The following is a 13,531-nucleotide window of genomic DNA, read 5'->3' as shown; positions in this document are numbered from 1 at the left end:
CCTTTTAGAAAACCCCAGACACCGAACGCGTCCAACCTGAAACATGTATATGCAAATAGTGACGTTAATATTAATACAATTACATGGCGAGATTATTACCAGAGTTCATAATACTAGTAATAAGATTGTTTTGCATTGCTAAAAGAAAAAATGTGGTTATTTCCAACTTGCAGTTCTTTGTTCACTCCCCCGGGATTCACTCTTTGCCTCACGTGGTTGCAGATGACTATCCGGTACTGCAGCCCGTATATTTATTTCATTTATTCAGTTTTGAATGTTATTATTATTAGTCTTAGTTTTATTATTATTGAACTTAGTATTAGTAAAAAAATTACTACATTACATTTTTCTTTATTATTTCATTATTATTATTGTACTTGGTTATACTTTTATTGCTACTGTACTGATAGAAATGCAATAAATATTATCATTATTATTTATTTATTAACACATACTCACTTCCCGGAGGGAATAGTTACATATAATAGTAAAAGTATGCAGTATTAATACACTAAAAAAGAAGGAATAAAAATATACTAGAGTTTAGTATAGTACTCCATAACTGGACAGTACATGCATTTTGCACTGAATTTAGTACCCAAACATACATCTACTGAATGCATGACCAGAAAAAGTACCATATGCGAGTACCAAGTGCGAATAGCACTTCCTGTGATCACGGTTCTATGCAAACTATAGAAAAAACTGTTTGATATACCCACTTAAATAAATAATAAAAAAGCCTTCCTAACGCACACCATTTTTTTACCATAGAAATATTTTATTTTACGTCAGTGAAACCATGGAGGTAATAAGAATTCTTATTACCTCCATGGTGAAACCATGTGGTGATTCCTGTGTCACGGGCCGCCGATTACGTGAAAACAATAGAAGGCTTCAAAAGTAGTCACACCTCACAGAGGTGTTAAATTTGCCACAATGGACGCGAAAACTACTAGTACAATGGTTGTTACTGATGTAGTTCGGTAACGGAGTTATTTAGCACACATTTCCGAGATAAACCATAAACACGAATTCATAGAATATGTGGAGAAATAAAGTACATGTTTTGTGACGAGTTCCTCTATCCCTGTCGTGGACAAGAGGTTTGCTTAACCGCAACCCAGATTGAAAAAAAAAAAAAAAATGTCTGGCGTTGGCGTTGCTTGACCGGGATAGAGGGGCTGTGTATTGGGTCTAAGGTTTAGGGGTAAATAGAAGTACGAGCCCGAGCACTTCAACCTAACCATTTTAACTTGTATAAATAAAATTAGAGATGGACACGAAGTATAAACCAGTAGAAATATGTTTCGTTAAAATGAGAATGGGCATATCAGCGTTGAAATAATCACAGAAGTGTAGTTATCATCGGTAAAAACACGTTAACTCGCTTAACAGGAACTCGTGCGATCCAACGTTCAACAAACGTAATCTCGTTCGTTGCTCATTGGCGCCAAGAACTAATACAGCTAAAGCAGGCCTGCAGCTAAAGGGAAATGAACAGCCGTCTCCCTGGTTGCCAGGACGCCGCCTTTTTTGGGCACCGCCAGCCAATGGTAGCTGCGGTTTTACGCACCTTTGTTGATACTTAGTACTCACGCAAATCGCGGAACTTTTCTCTAAATTATGACGTACTCCCACTCACCCATGGAGCTAAAAATCTTTTTTTTCGCCCCAACCTAGCATTGACAAATAAAGAAACACTTGCAACTCAAATACGATCGTTAACGATGGCCACAGACCATTGTTACTACCCGTTAACTGGCTAACTGGGTGAATTTTGCGCCTGTTTTTCTGGATGATGTCGGGTTTGTTAACGAATACGTCAACTGCTACAAACAATTAACACAGTTACTAAATATTCCCAGCTTCATATTTCAGAATACACTAAATCATAATAAAGTCTTGTATGTCGTCAAACTATTCTCCAGATGAGATATTCATGTTGTTGTCACGTTTTCTTTTCTCTTTTTTTAGCGTTTTAATTTTCTCGTACGCTAACAAATCTATCAACAATTTTTCCGTTCCTAAATTCATGGTGAAAAGAGTAGAATACAATTTCTGATGTCAGATGGTTGTCCAATCAGACTGCGCGAATTGACGGTCTCTAAAGCTGGTCTCAGACACGGTCTCATTTCCGGTCTGCGGGGCATCCGCGAGTCTCTAAAGCTGGTCTCAGACACGGTCTCATTCCCGGTCTATGTGGCATCAGAGAGTCTCTAAATCGGTCTCAAACACGGTCTCAAATGGCATCTTCCTCTGTGGGAGAGTCTCAAAACTGGTCTCAAATGCCTTCTAGAGGGTACCGTACATACCTCCCGAGTGACATGAAATTTGAACAACAGTAATGGTACTTTTAGGCAGTCACTTATTTTGGCCCAAACTAATTTGCATATCACCCATGCAATAATGTTTTCGGTATTTTCACGGTCGATATGCAAATGAACATGGTATTTTCATTGGCTACCGAACAATTTTTATTTTGTAAACACATTTTCGTTTGCTATTTTTATCCAGTTCAAATCGTTCAACAACATTTTTGGCATGTCAGGTGTACATCACATGGAATACTACGATTGGGAGAACTTAATGTGTGTTGACCACCTGGAAACTGAGTTTTATAAACCTTGAAGGGCTCTCAGAAGATCCACCAGCAGTAAAATCAGCGATTACTATGGAGCCGCAACCATCAGCATCGAGATACCAGGTTTCTGCTGGGGACGTTGCGGCGTTACTCAGTTCCAAATAAAAATTACCAACGCCAAAAGAGCAACATTTTAACTGGTAATCAAGACTCAGTCAATCCACGACCAGCAAGCAACATCACACACGAAGGTGTAGCGTGCAGCCACAGTCCTTCAACTGTGGTGCAGCTAAGCGACAACCGCTGTCGACGAAAGTCATCCCGTCTGTAGAGTACCGCAGTTGCACGGCATGTTTGCCAATGCACAATTCTGTGGCGGAACTTTTAACTTCAACATAAACTGTGTATCATAGTCGTCCAGTTCAACTTCTGGTTCTGCCGTGGTCCCAACTAAACATCAACGAGTTATTTATTCGGACAGTGACTCAGATTCTCCGGGCGCGTTCTACACTGACACGCGCTGCTAGGGCGTAACACTTATATTGGAACATATTAATGGGCAATGGGATTCCCCGACCTAAATTCCATCCCGGTTTGCACGTTCTTTCTTTAATACGAAATAATCAAGTATGGAACATAATTTTATGTAATAATAACAGAACCCCACACCCTCCCTGTGGCTTTCGTTGCGTATGGAAGTTATTTTCACTCGAGATGTGGTGTATTCTGCTGTACTTTCACTCGCTTCGCTCGTGAAAGTACAGCCGCAGGATACACCGCATCACTCGTGAAAATAACTTCCATATGCAACGAAAGCCACGGGGAGGGTGTGGGGTTCTGTCATAATATTGCATACTTCAAATATAAGTGTTGTTATTTTGTGGGAGAGCGGGTGTGAGTGATGTATGGTAGATGTGATTGTCATGGTGGATGTCTGTTCGATGTGATAAAATAAATAACACATGGTTATTCGGGCAATATCACGATTTGTTGTCTGCCGTCGGGCTGTTGGTCATGACCATAATATTGATGATGCCTTCGGCTCTGGCATCATCAATATCATGGTCATGACCACCATCCCTTGGGCAGGCAACAAATCGTGATATTACCCTCACAAGCATGTGTTATTATTTAAATGTCCCTCTGCATGCCAGACTGCTACATATGATATTCCTGGATGCACTTTACAGGGCACAATTACAACTGTACCTTTTCTCTTCACTTGGGTGACAGACTATACAAATAATACATTGTTGCATGTTGACAAAACAAAATACTTATTCCATTTATAATTAGAATCATTACTTTTGGCTTTATTTGGTGTTTCAAATGCTTATGTCCTGGAAGCTATTTTACAGCATATTTTGTCAGGTTTTTCATCTGCCAGAGATGGTATGTTAACAACATTGTGAATGGTTCTGTTCTTGCCAGGAGCCAGGCTGTCTAACTCCCTGCAGTAGAACTGTTTGCCTCAGTGTAGGCTAGCTTATCTGCAACTAACTGTCGATAGGTCAGGGTAGTGTGTTATTTACATGTATGTAGATCCAGTATTAACCTGGGTGGTTCAGCCCTTTTGGTTAATGTCGATAAACTACATCTCACATTTTTTTATCCCAATTCGGCCATCAACATGCTGGGATGTCTTGCAGGCCCACTATTGTTAAATCAATTTGAGACTGAAGAAGAATTCTCAAATTACTGCTGCTTTATTGACAATATTGTTTTCTGGCCAATGAGGCAGAGAGAATTTGTATTCTCACCAATGATGCTAGTTGCATTAGATTAACAGTCCCCAGTGTCAGTTTCTCACTTCAGTCTCACACTTTACCGATAATAGTAGATTGTACAATCTCTCTGCAAATAGAAGACTAATTTTCTGTTTTTAAGGTAGCTAACTCCCAGAACGAGATCCCATTGTTCAATTGGGATGTTTGGTAGGGGTGTTCAAATGTGATCATATGAGGGTAGAAAGATTTATTGATCTAACGATATTTTTGTGTGTCTGCCAACTCAACATTAAATTTGTGGCCAAAACAGCGAAAACTCGTCAGTATATATTTTAGTATATAATTACTTGCCAATAAATTTAAGTATCTCTCAGGTTCTAATACTACTTTGATTTTTCTCGTACGTACACAGCATGGATGATTTTATTTTTGAGTAAATATCTCTAAGAAATTTGCAGTATCCCCAACTTGTTTTTCAAACCAGAGAATGCGGAAACCATATTTGAACAGGAGGTTTTGTATGCAGGTTTCCCAAGTAAGTCTGCCTGTCTCGTCTAATTGTTTAAGCATTATATAACATGTTTTGGTTTTTTCCAGAAATGCGACAGAACTAAGTAAACACGTCTGGTCACTCGAAGAAAAAAATATTGAATATAAAATACAATGGAAAATTCTTGCTCACGGTAGCCTGTATATTAGCTCCAGCAAACGATGCATTTTATGTTTGAAGAAAAAATTTATCATAATTTTTAGCCCCCACCACTCCACACTAAACAAAAGAAATGAACTCGTGTCATCATGCCGACACAGATCAAAAGCTTTAATATATAACAATTAAACTTTCTATTTAATTTTGATTGATATGTTAATTTTCGAAGCTTATAATGTATGTACTTTGGTGCAGTGAATTATTAAACATAAAGCTCCTGATGAGTGAGGTACTTGTACCTTACGAAACAGTGCTGTCAAGTTTCAATATTCATGTAGTTGTGTATTAATTCCTCTATCACCGTATTCACCCGCTCTACATATACTTTGTATTGAGCACTTTCGTTTTGGAATAATCAACCTTCATATCTACACTATATATATATATATATATATATATATATATATATATAGTGTAGATAAGAAAGTAATCTGTTTAATTCTATTTATTAATTATTGCTGGCAATATAATCACTGAAACAGCCTTGTCTCTCATCCAAACAGAGTTATTGGTAATCACTGAAACAGCCTTGTCTCTCATCCAAACAGAGTTATAGGTAATCACTGAAACAGCCTTGTCTCTCATCCAAACAGAGTTATAGGTAATCACTGAAACAGCCTTGTCTCTCACCCAAACAGAGTTATTGGTAATCACTGAAACAGCCTTGTCTGTCATCCAAACAGAGTTCCTGAATGACAAAATCTGTATTAAAGACAAAACAAAGTATTACAAAGAAGCCATAAAACAGTTCAGAAATTGTCTGTCCTCTGTCAGATTTGTTAATTTTTCTGTCACAATATTTTTAGTAAACATTCCATAAATGGACAGTATCTGCTTAATGCTTGTAAACATAACTTGGTTGCACTCTCTTGTTTGACCACTGATTACATCTTATTCTTGTTCAGTGGTAAAGACAGTGGACGTATTTTGGCAAACAGGTCGTCTGTGCGATTACATTCGATGAAATATACATACTGTATTTCCTCTATTAGAAGCTTGAGCGTTTGAGTGATTTGATAACATTGTTCATACAACAGAAATAAATGATATTTTTGGTTTATATGCGCTTCTAATAGAGGAAGTACAGAGGCATTTTCAGTGTTCTATTACTAAAAATAAAATGTATTACTTCCTGACAAATATTTTCCATTTGTAAAAGAAATATAATATCATAAAGACAGTTTGAGGTTGCTTTGAAGCATTGTACATCCTAGCATGCATCGCCATTTTCTTTGCCTCCTAGTTTCATAATAGAAAATTTGTACTTCAAGGGATGCAATAAAGTTATTATTATATATCTCAAACAAAACAAAGAATTGGTAACTTAACACAATATTAGTCTGAGTAGTGAACTCGTACCAATATTGGGTTTGTATGTTAATTTCCAATTCTACAAGTATCCATGGAAATAGATTTGACATGGCTAATTCTGTTTAACTGATAATTCAATCTCTTCATGAAATTACAAATGCTTGGATTGGCCCTTTTAGTTTTTGAACATAGAACCATGTAAATTTAAAAGTTTTGAAAATGCCATGGCTAAACATTGAAAACAGTGTAGGGAAAAGAAACCATAATTGCTCATTCAGAACAGTGGCTTGGTTTACAGTCATCAACAGTTGTCTGTGAAGGAATGTGCTTTTGGGTGGAAACAGCTAATTAATATAACATTCAAGATTCTATTTCACTCTGAAAATTGTCTATACTCCCTAACATTTAGTGTAAGGATACCTATCTTTAAAGTTGTATTTTCAAAATAAGACATTCACATCATGTTAATTTTCTTGTATCAGGGAAAAGGGAGTTCTCAAATTAGGAAGAATTTCGTGAATACGTGTAAGAATTTAAGACTAAGATTTTTTTCTTGCTGAAGAATTTATTAAGAAAATAAAATTCTTGAATTGAGATTCACGTATTCTTGTCTTTTCTTAATATAAGAAAATGTGTCATCTTTAATTGAGAACCATGCGAAATTCTTTTTGTTTCAAGATACATACTCCCAATACAAGTTTTTTTTTCTCTACAACTTGGAAAAAATTTTGAGGCAAATGCACTCATGTTGAATGAACATTACATTCACTACCTTGTTCTACGGTGCCCAAAGAACATAGGCAACCTGGTTCACGGTCTACAAAAGATCCAGGACTGCACACATTATCACGTGTAGTTAGACACACTGGAATTTCGTCTACTTATCATCTGTGTATTGTTCATCTCCTGCAAAAAAAAAAGAGATTTGTCCTATAACATAGTGTTAAAAAAAAATTTGCATTTTTGACACTTTTTAAAACCCAGGAAAACAAAAAGTGCCCCATCATTAACAATATATTATTTTTTTCGGCTTACATGTATGTCACCAGCCTACAATTTGATATATGGCATAATATCTCTGCCAAGGAAACTTTGGTGAAAGCAATGTAGTACTACCAAAATGGTTACTATCCACTAAAATGCATCATTTTCTCGAAAATGAAGCTGGTGACTCCCAACTTTTTGATAAGTTTGGCACCATAAAGAAACTGGGCAATTGTATTATTACCAGTTTGAAGAAATTGAGATCGTGAAGTATGATATGGCTGTCGTACAAGATTTTTAAAACTCAAAATAGAATGAATCGCATTTGTTTCACCCGCGATCCTTGGAATCCTGTCTGCGATGATTATTGTATTGTTTACAAGTGTCAGTCTCATCTTGCACAACTTTAAAACAATAACATGTATTGAACGAAAGGTAATCCCACCTTTGGTAGCCTTACAAAAACGGTAGTCTGCAAGAAGTTACCAAGGGTGCGGAAGCCAGCAAACTCAAAAACAAATACTTGGGTAGTAATAATTTGCCCATTGCATGTAACAACAACAATGCGACAAAACAAGTCAGGTAGCAATACACACAATAGCAGGAGTGATCGTATCTTTTTGCACGAGGTATAAGGTCAATAAAAAATCGCAGACTTTAGTTTTGAAATGTCATTGTAAAAAAAAATGTTGTCATTATTGATTTATTAATTTCATCATATTTTGATAACTCACAATCTCAAACTTTACAATTTCAACCAAAAATGTTTTCTATGAACTGACAGTGACATGGGCACTAAAACTGACTGTACCGGTACTTGTTTTACACAAAATAATGACCTCCATGGATAACAATATATTCACAGACTGGCTATAAGTATTTCCTTTTTTTTTTGCTGTTCTATTTCAAACTTTATTTGACTTGATACACACAAAACAATGATGTAAAATGATATAAAATATATAAGATATAAAAATATCTCTTCTTCATTGTAGTTATGTTTGGGAAACTAATTATTATGCAAATTAGTTGTGATGCTTGACATGCAGTCCGGAGAGAACACTGTAGCCAATACTGAACAAATGGGAAAGTGGAAAAAATACCAAAAAGATTCATAACTTCACAAAAATAGAGATATCTTTACCAAATAAAAAGGAAAGAAAGCAATCATGCAGGCGGTTTTGGAGAAGAAGTAAAAAATTAGCACAAAAAACCCAAAAATATTCACTTATGAATTTAGTATGTCAGAGCCTAGTCGGGAACATTCATGCCAAATTTCAATGTAATCTGACAAGCAGTTGTTGAAAAAATAATTACACAATTATTCCCTAAAAATAGAGAGGCAGCTGCATGATTTCCTTTGTTTGAAGATGTTATTAATACATTTACATATTTTTTTGATTAGCTTATTATTTTTGTTTATAATTAAGTTTATCATTTTATCTGTCTAATCATTTCACATAATTAGCTTATTTATTAAATCCTGCTTTTCATTTTCATATTGTTTGCGTCTGAGTGGTTATTTTTTGTAGTTAATATAGAGCAATTAATCAAGATGCAAAAACATATAACTTATAACAAATACAACAAGACAAGTTATTGACATTTGCTAATAATAATAATAATAATAATAATAATAACTTTATATGCTCTGTGTAAAAGATTTACATAGGATAAGTACAGCAAAAAAGAGTTTTTAAAATAACAAGATATACGATATTAATATACGATATACAACAATATATAATATTTTCGTATGTAAAAATATTATAAAAAAATTACGTAACTAGTATTTAAATGTTAAATAAATCTTGTGTTGTGTAAATATAACTGGCAAGTTCTTTAATTATGCTAGAAGAGTATACATGTGAACTGTATATTTTTATTTTTTGATGAAAGTAGTATCATAATTTTTGTGGATGGAGTTTTCCCTGTGTGTTATATTTTGGTCAATTCAATAGAAAATGTTCTTCATCTTCAATTGAATTTGTGTCACAGTTATTGCATATTCCTTTGTTTATTGGTTTCTTAGGAAATGAATATCTGCTTTCCTCTATTGCTGAGAAATTTGAGAAAAAAACAATTTTTTTTTTTGAATTTTGGGAACGATGGGCCAAAATTTGTTTACAGATTTTTCAACCTAACTAGAGTGAAAGTGTGACTTTTCTGCCAAGTTTGAACCAAATCAGCCCAGCCAGAAAAATCACAGAAGAGTTAAAATGCCATTCCTGGTGAACAGTTACCCCAAATTTGGAGTCAAATTTCTCGGTAATGAAAAAAGATATCAAAAATTCAAATAGTAACATTGTGCCTACACTCAAGCTGAGTAGAATGAGCTATGTCTAAGGTGTTTTATCCCAAATTTGTAAGAAGAGATACATTTGGCACAAAACTATCCAAAAATCATTTTTTTTTTTCGGATTTTTCCTCATAACTAGGGTGAAGGTGTGACCTATCTGCCAAGTTTGAGCGATATATTAATACGTGGAAATCACACACACACACACACACAAGCGCCACAAAAGTGATTATATGGGCAATCATAGCGAATCGCCAATATTTATTGATAATAATATTATAATGCCATTCTGTCATATTTGTTTTATTTTGTTGTGTAGATACATGCTCTGTAAATGTGCACATGGCAAAAAAATAATAGAGAGAATTACTGTAAAACACTTTATATTAGCTGGAATTAATTTTCACTGAATAGATTTTTTTGGTGTTTGGTATGGAATTAATTTTTACTGATTTATGACAAGTTGTAATTTAAAATATATATTTTAGCTGGATTTTATTTTCATTGCATCATTCTTTCAGCCAAAATTAATTCCAAGCAAAAATAAAGTATTCCTTATAAAGTATTGAAATTTGAAATCACATCTATTAAGTTTTCTTTATTTTTACGATCATGAAATGAGACGCTTGTTTTTATATTTATCACGTTTGTATTTGAAACCTTTTCTCATCTTCAGTAAAGCACTTCAAACTAAACATAGTTATGAGGTATTGACCAAAATATACGTAGCTTGAAATACAACAACTATACCTGGGCAATCTTGGAGAGCTTTCCAAAGTTTGCGATCTGTATCTTTGCAAACACAAGTGCTGTTCAATGAAGATGCATTTGGATCGGGATTTTCACATTCCCTAGTCCTGACAACAAGACCTTTTTCTCGCATTCTGACAATGGTGACCACGTAGTCCATTAACCAATCACTGCAACAATTTATAGCAATAATTCAATAAATGCTTAATGAAATATTTAAAATTTATAATGTTCACATTTACCTTTCATTCAAACTTGGCTTATACCGGTATATATATACTAAGTAAGGCTGAACATTCATACTAATCACACATGTCAGCAAAAATCAATAGACAGACTTGAATGACAGATTCTGCTTATGCAGAACTATACTTGATAAATCAAACAAAAACTGCTCAACAATATATTTAATAGGGCAGGCGAGAACTTCACAGTCCTTTTCCTCAGATCCGTTTCCCTTCACATCACCATGCACTTGGATGAAAGTTGTCACACTCTCTACTACGTGATTTCAATGAAGATCTTTCTTCTCCACATGTTTTAGAACATGGTGTCCAAGATGTAAATGAAGACCATTCTCCCTCTTAGATATATAACAATGATACATAGTGAATATGTCAGTGAATTGTAGATTTGATTGAGTTTGACTGAAATAAAAATTGTTATTATGATGTCTGTCATTGAGTAACTGATTAGTGTTTTAGTGCCCACCTTTACAATCATATTGAGTGCAGTCCAATTGTCCAGATACACATGCTAATGAGAAAAGCATAATAATTTTTGTTTTAAAAATTTTAAACGTTAAGAATTATAAATTTTGATGTGGTGTACAAGTTAAATTCAACACATAATTCACTGACTTACCAGTTATTACAGTCAACTTTAATAATGTCACTACTATCCAGGTATCAAACAGGCACAGCTGTGATACATAAGGTGAATATGTTACCTGTTACCTATCCTCCAGATGCCTAGTGGCACATACATTGTAGGGCCTCCACTGAACGTCTCCATTCTGTCCTATCAGCTGCTGCAACTCTGGCTTCCGCCCATGACTTCCATCCAGCCTTGTTTCTTTCCTTCTCTACAGTGCGTCGCCAAGTTGTTTTGGGTCTACCCCATTTCCTTTTCCCTTCTGGTGCCCATGTCAATGCTGTGTTACAGATGCTTGTGGGTTCCTCCCTTAAGGTGTGCCCAATAAATTTCCATCTCCTCTTCATTACTGTAGTGCTCAATTTCTCCATCCCAGTCCTGGTTAGCAGTTCTTCATTCCTAACATGGTCTTGCCATTTTATCTTCATTATCCTCCTTAAACACTTTGTTTGAAAAGTATTGAGTTTTCTTTCGTCGCGCTTTTGTCATCTTCCAGGTTTCAGATCCATATAACAGCACTGACAACACCAATGATTTGTACAACTTGAGTTTTGTTGCTCTCTTGATTTTGTTACTGTTCCATATTTTATTAAGCTGCCTGACTGAATGCATTTCTCCCCTTTGAAATTCTGTTTTCCATGTCTCCCATTCCTCCTCCTGATTTTGTTAAGGTTGCACCCAGGTACACAAATTCGTTGACATCTTCAACAACTTTGCCATTGATGTAAATTCTGTCAACATTTCTTGCATTAATTCTCATTAATTTTGTCTTCTGGGAATTCACTTTTAGACCAACTCGTTGAGCTTCTGTAAAAATCCTGTCAGTTTTTTGTTGGATATGTTGTTTTGTGGATGCTATTAGCGCCAAATCATCTGCGAAATCCAAGTCATCCAACTTTGATGTAAACTTCCAGCTAATTCCTGTTTCGCCATTTTGTACAGTCCTTCTCATTGTCCAATCAACCACTATGAGAAACAAAAAACCTGACATATTGCAGCCTTGTTTTACTCCTGTTTTGATGTCAAATGATTCCGATGTTTCCCCTTGATGTATCACTGCACATTTGAAGTCATCATAAAAAGCTTTCACAAGACTGGTTAACTTTTCTGGTATTCCATACATTCTCATTATTCTCCAAAGGCTGTCTCGGTGCACAGAATCGAATGCTTTTTCAAAGTCAATGAAATTAACGTATAGTGTTGCTTGCCATTCTTTGACCTGTTCAATAATATTACGTAAAATGAATATTTGTTCTGTTGTGCCTCTTCCCTTCCGAAATCCAGCCTGCTCATTTCTGAGAATATACATTTTTATAAAGATAATATTTTTACATTTTCAGTATAAAGGATATATAGTTCCAAAATTAAACAAAAAATGTGCAAGGAGATACAAACCAATGGCACTAGTCCACCAGAACCTTCTGTTCCACTAGTGCTTTCTTGGTCATCAGGACTTCCTGGGCCACCAGGGCCTCCTGGTCTCCCTTGTCCACCTGGACCTCCAGGATCACCAAGAGCAACTGGTTCCCCAATATCTGGAATAAGTGTAGGGCCAGCAGGGCCCACAGGTCCCAACAATTTCAGGTATTTTCAAATCTTCTTTCTTTTCAGCAGATAATGTAGGTCCTCCGGGGCTACCTAGTCCATATGGTCCTCCATGTCCACCTGGTCCCTCAGGGCCACCAGCTTCACCAACATTGGGTGGCAATGTCTCAGATTTTAGAGTTGGGCAATCTGTTCCTCCAGGACTACAAGGTCTGCCTGGTCTACCAGGACATCCTGGAATTATTTTGAAAAAATTGCTTATTACTTGATAACCATATCAGATGGATTTAACCATAAATATGATTACCATGTGAAATAAATAATTTTGTTATTGTAAACAAGTCATCTGAAGATGACACAGCCCCTACTTGTCAGATGTGATTATAGTTGGCTATGAATTATAAAGTTTGCATGTATATGTATAAAATCGGGTAGAAAGATTGAAAATCAACATTACAAGGCACATACGATATATTGACATATCAAGTATATCTATACCAAGTATAATCTTATTTGGACTAATAATTCACAAGATATTAACAAAAAATAATTGAATATGCAAATAAGTTGAAACTCAATATTGCATAGCACATATCTTATATTGACAGATAGAGTAAGTCTATAATATGTTTGGTCTCATTCGGACAATTAGTTCACAAGATATTAAGAAAAATTCAAAATTAATTAAATATGCAAATGAGCTTGTTAATTTACTTGAAACTCAATATTGCATAGCACATATCGTATAT

At 35.3% G+C, this 13,531-nt stretch overlaps 1 protein-coding gene across 1 annotated transcript; it reads right to left on the bottom strand.

Moving 5' to 3' along the window:
* Window positions 1–11,335: 11,335 nt before the first annotated feature.
* On the bottom strand, window positions 11,336–11,665 carry LOC102804559 (uncharacterized). Its single transcript, XM_006819906.2, has one exon. The coding sequence runs from the start codon at window positions 11,663–11,665 to the stop codon at window positions 11,336–11,338; it is 330 nt and encodes a 109-aa protein (XP_006819969.2).
* Window positions 11,666–13,531: the final 1,866 nt, after the last annotated feature.

This window comes from Saccoglossus kowalevskii, chromosome 10 (assembly GCF_978046115.1).
Source record: "Saccoglossus kowalevskii chromosome 10, keSacKowa6.1, whole genome shotgun sequence".
NCBI lineage: Eukaryota > Metazoa > Hemichordata > Enteropneusta > Harrimaniidae > Saccoglossus > Saccoglossus kowalevskii.
The sequence above is the reverse complement of the archived record's forward strand: the minus strand, read 5'-3'. Positions and strand labels throughout refer to the sequence as shown.

Coding starts and splice junctions, on each gene's coding strand:
- LOC102804559 (XM_006819906.2), bottom strand. CDS start 11,665: ATGAAGATAAAATGGCAAGACCATGTTAGGAATGAAGAACTGCTAACC.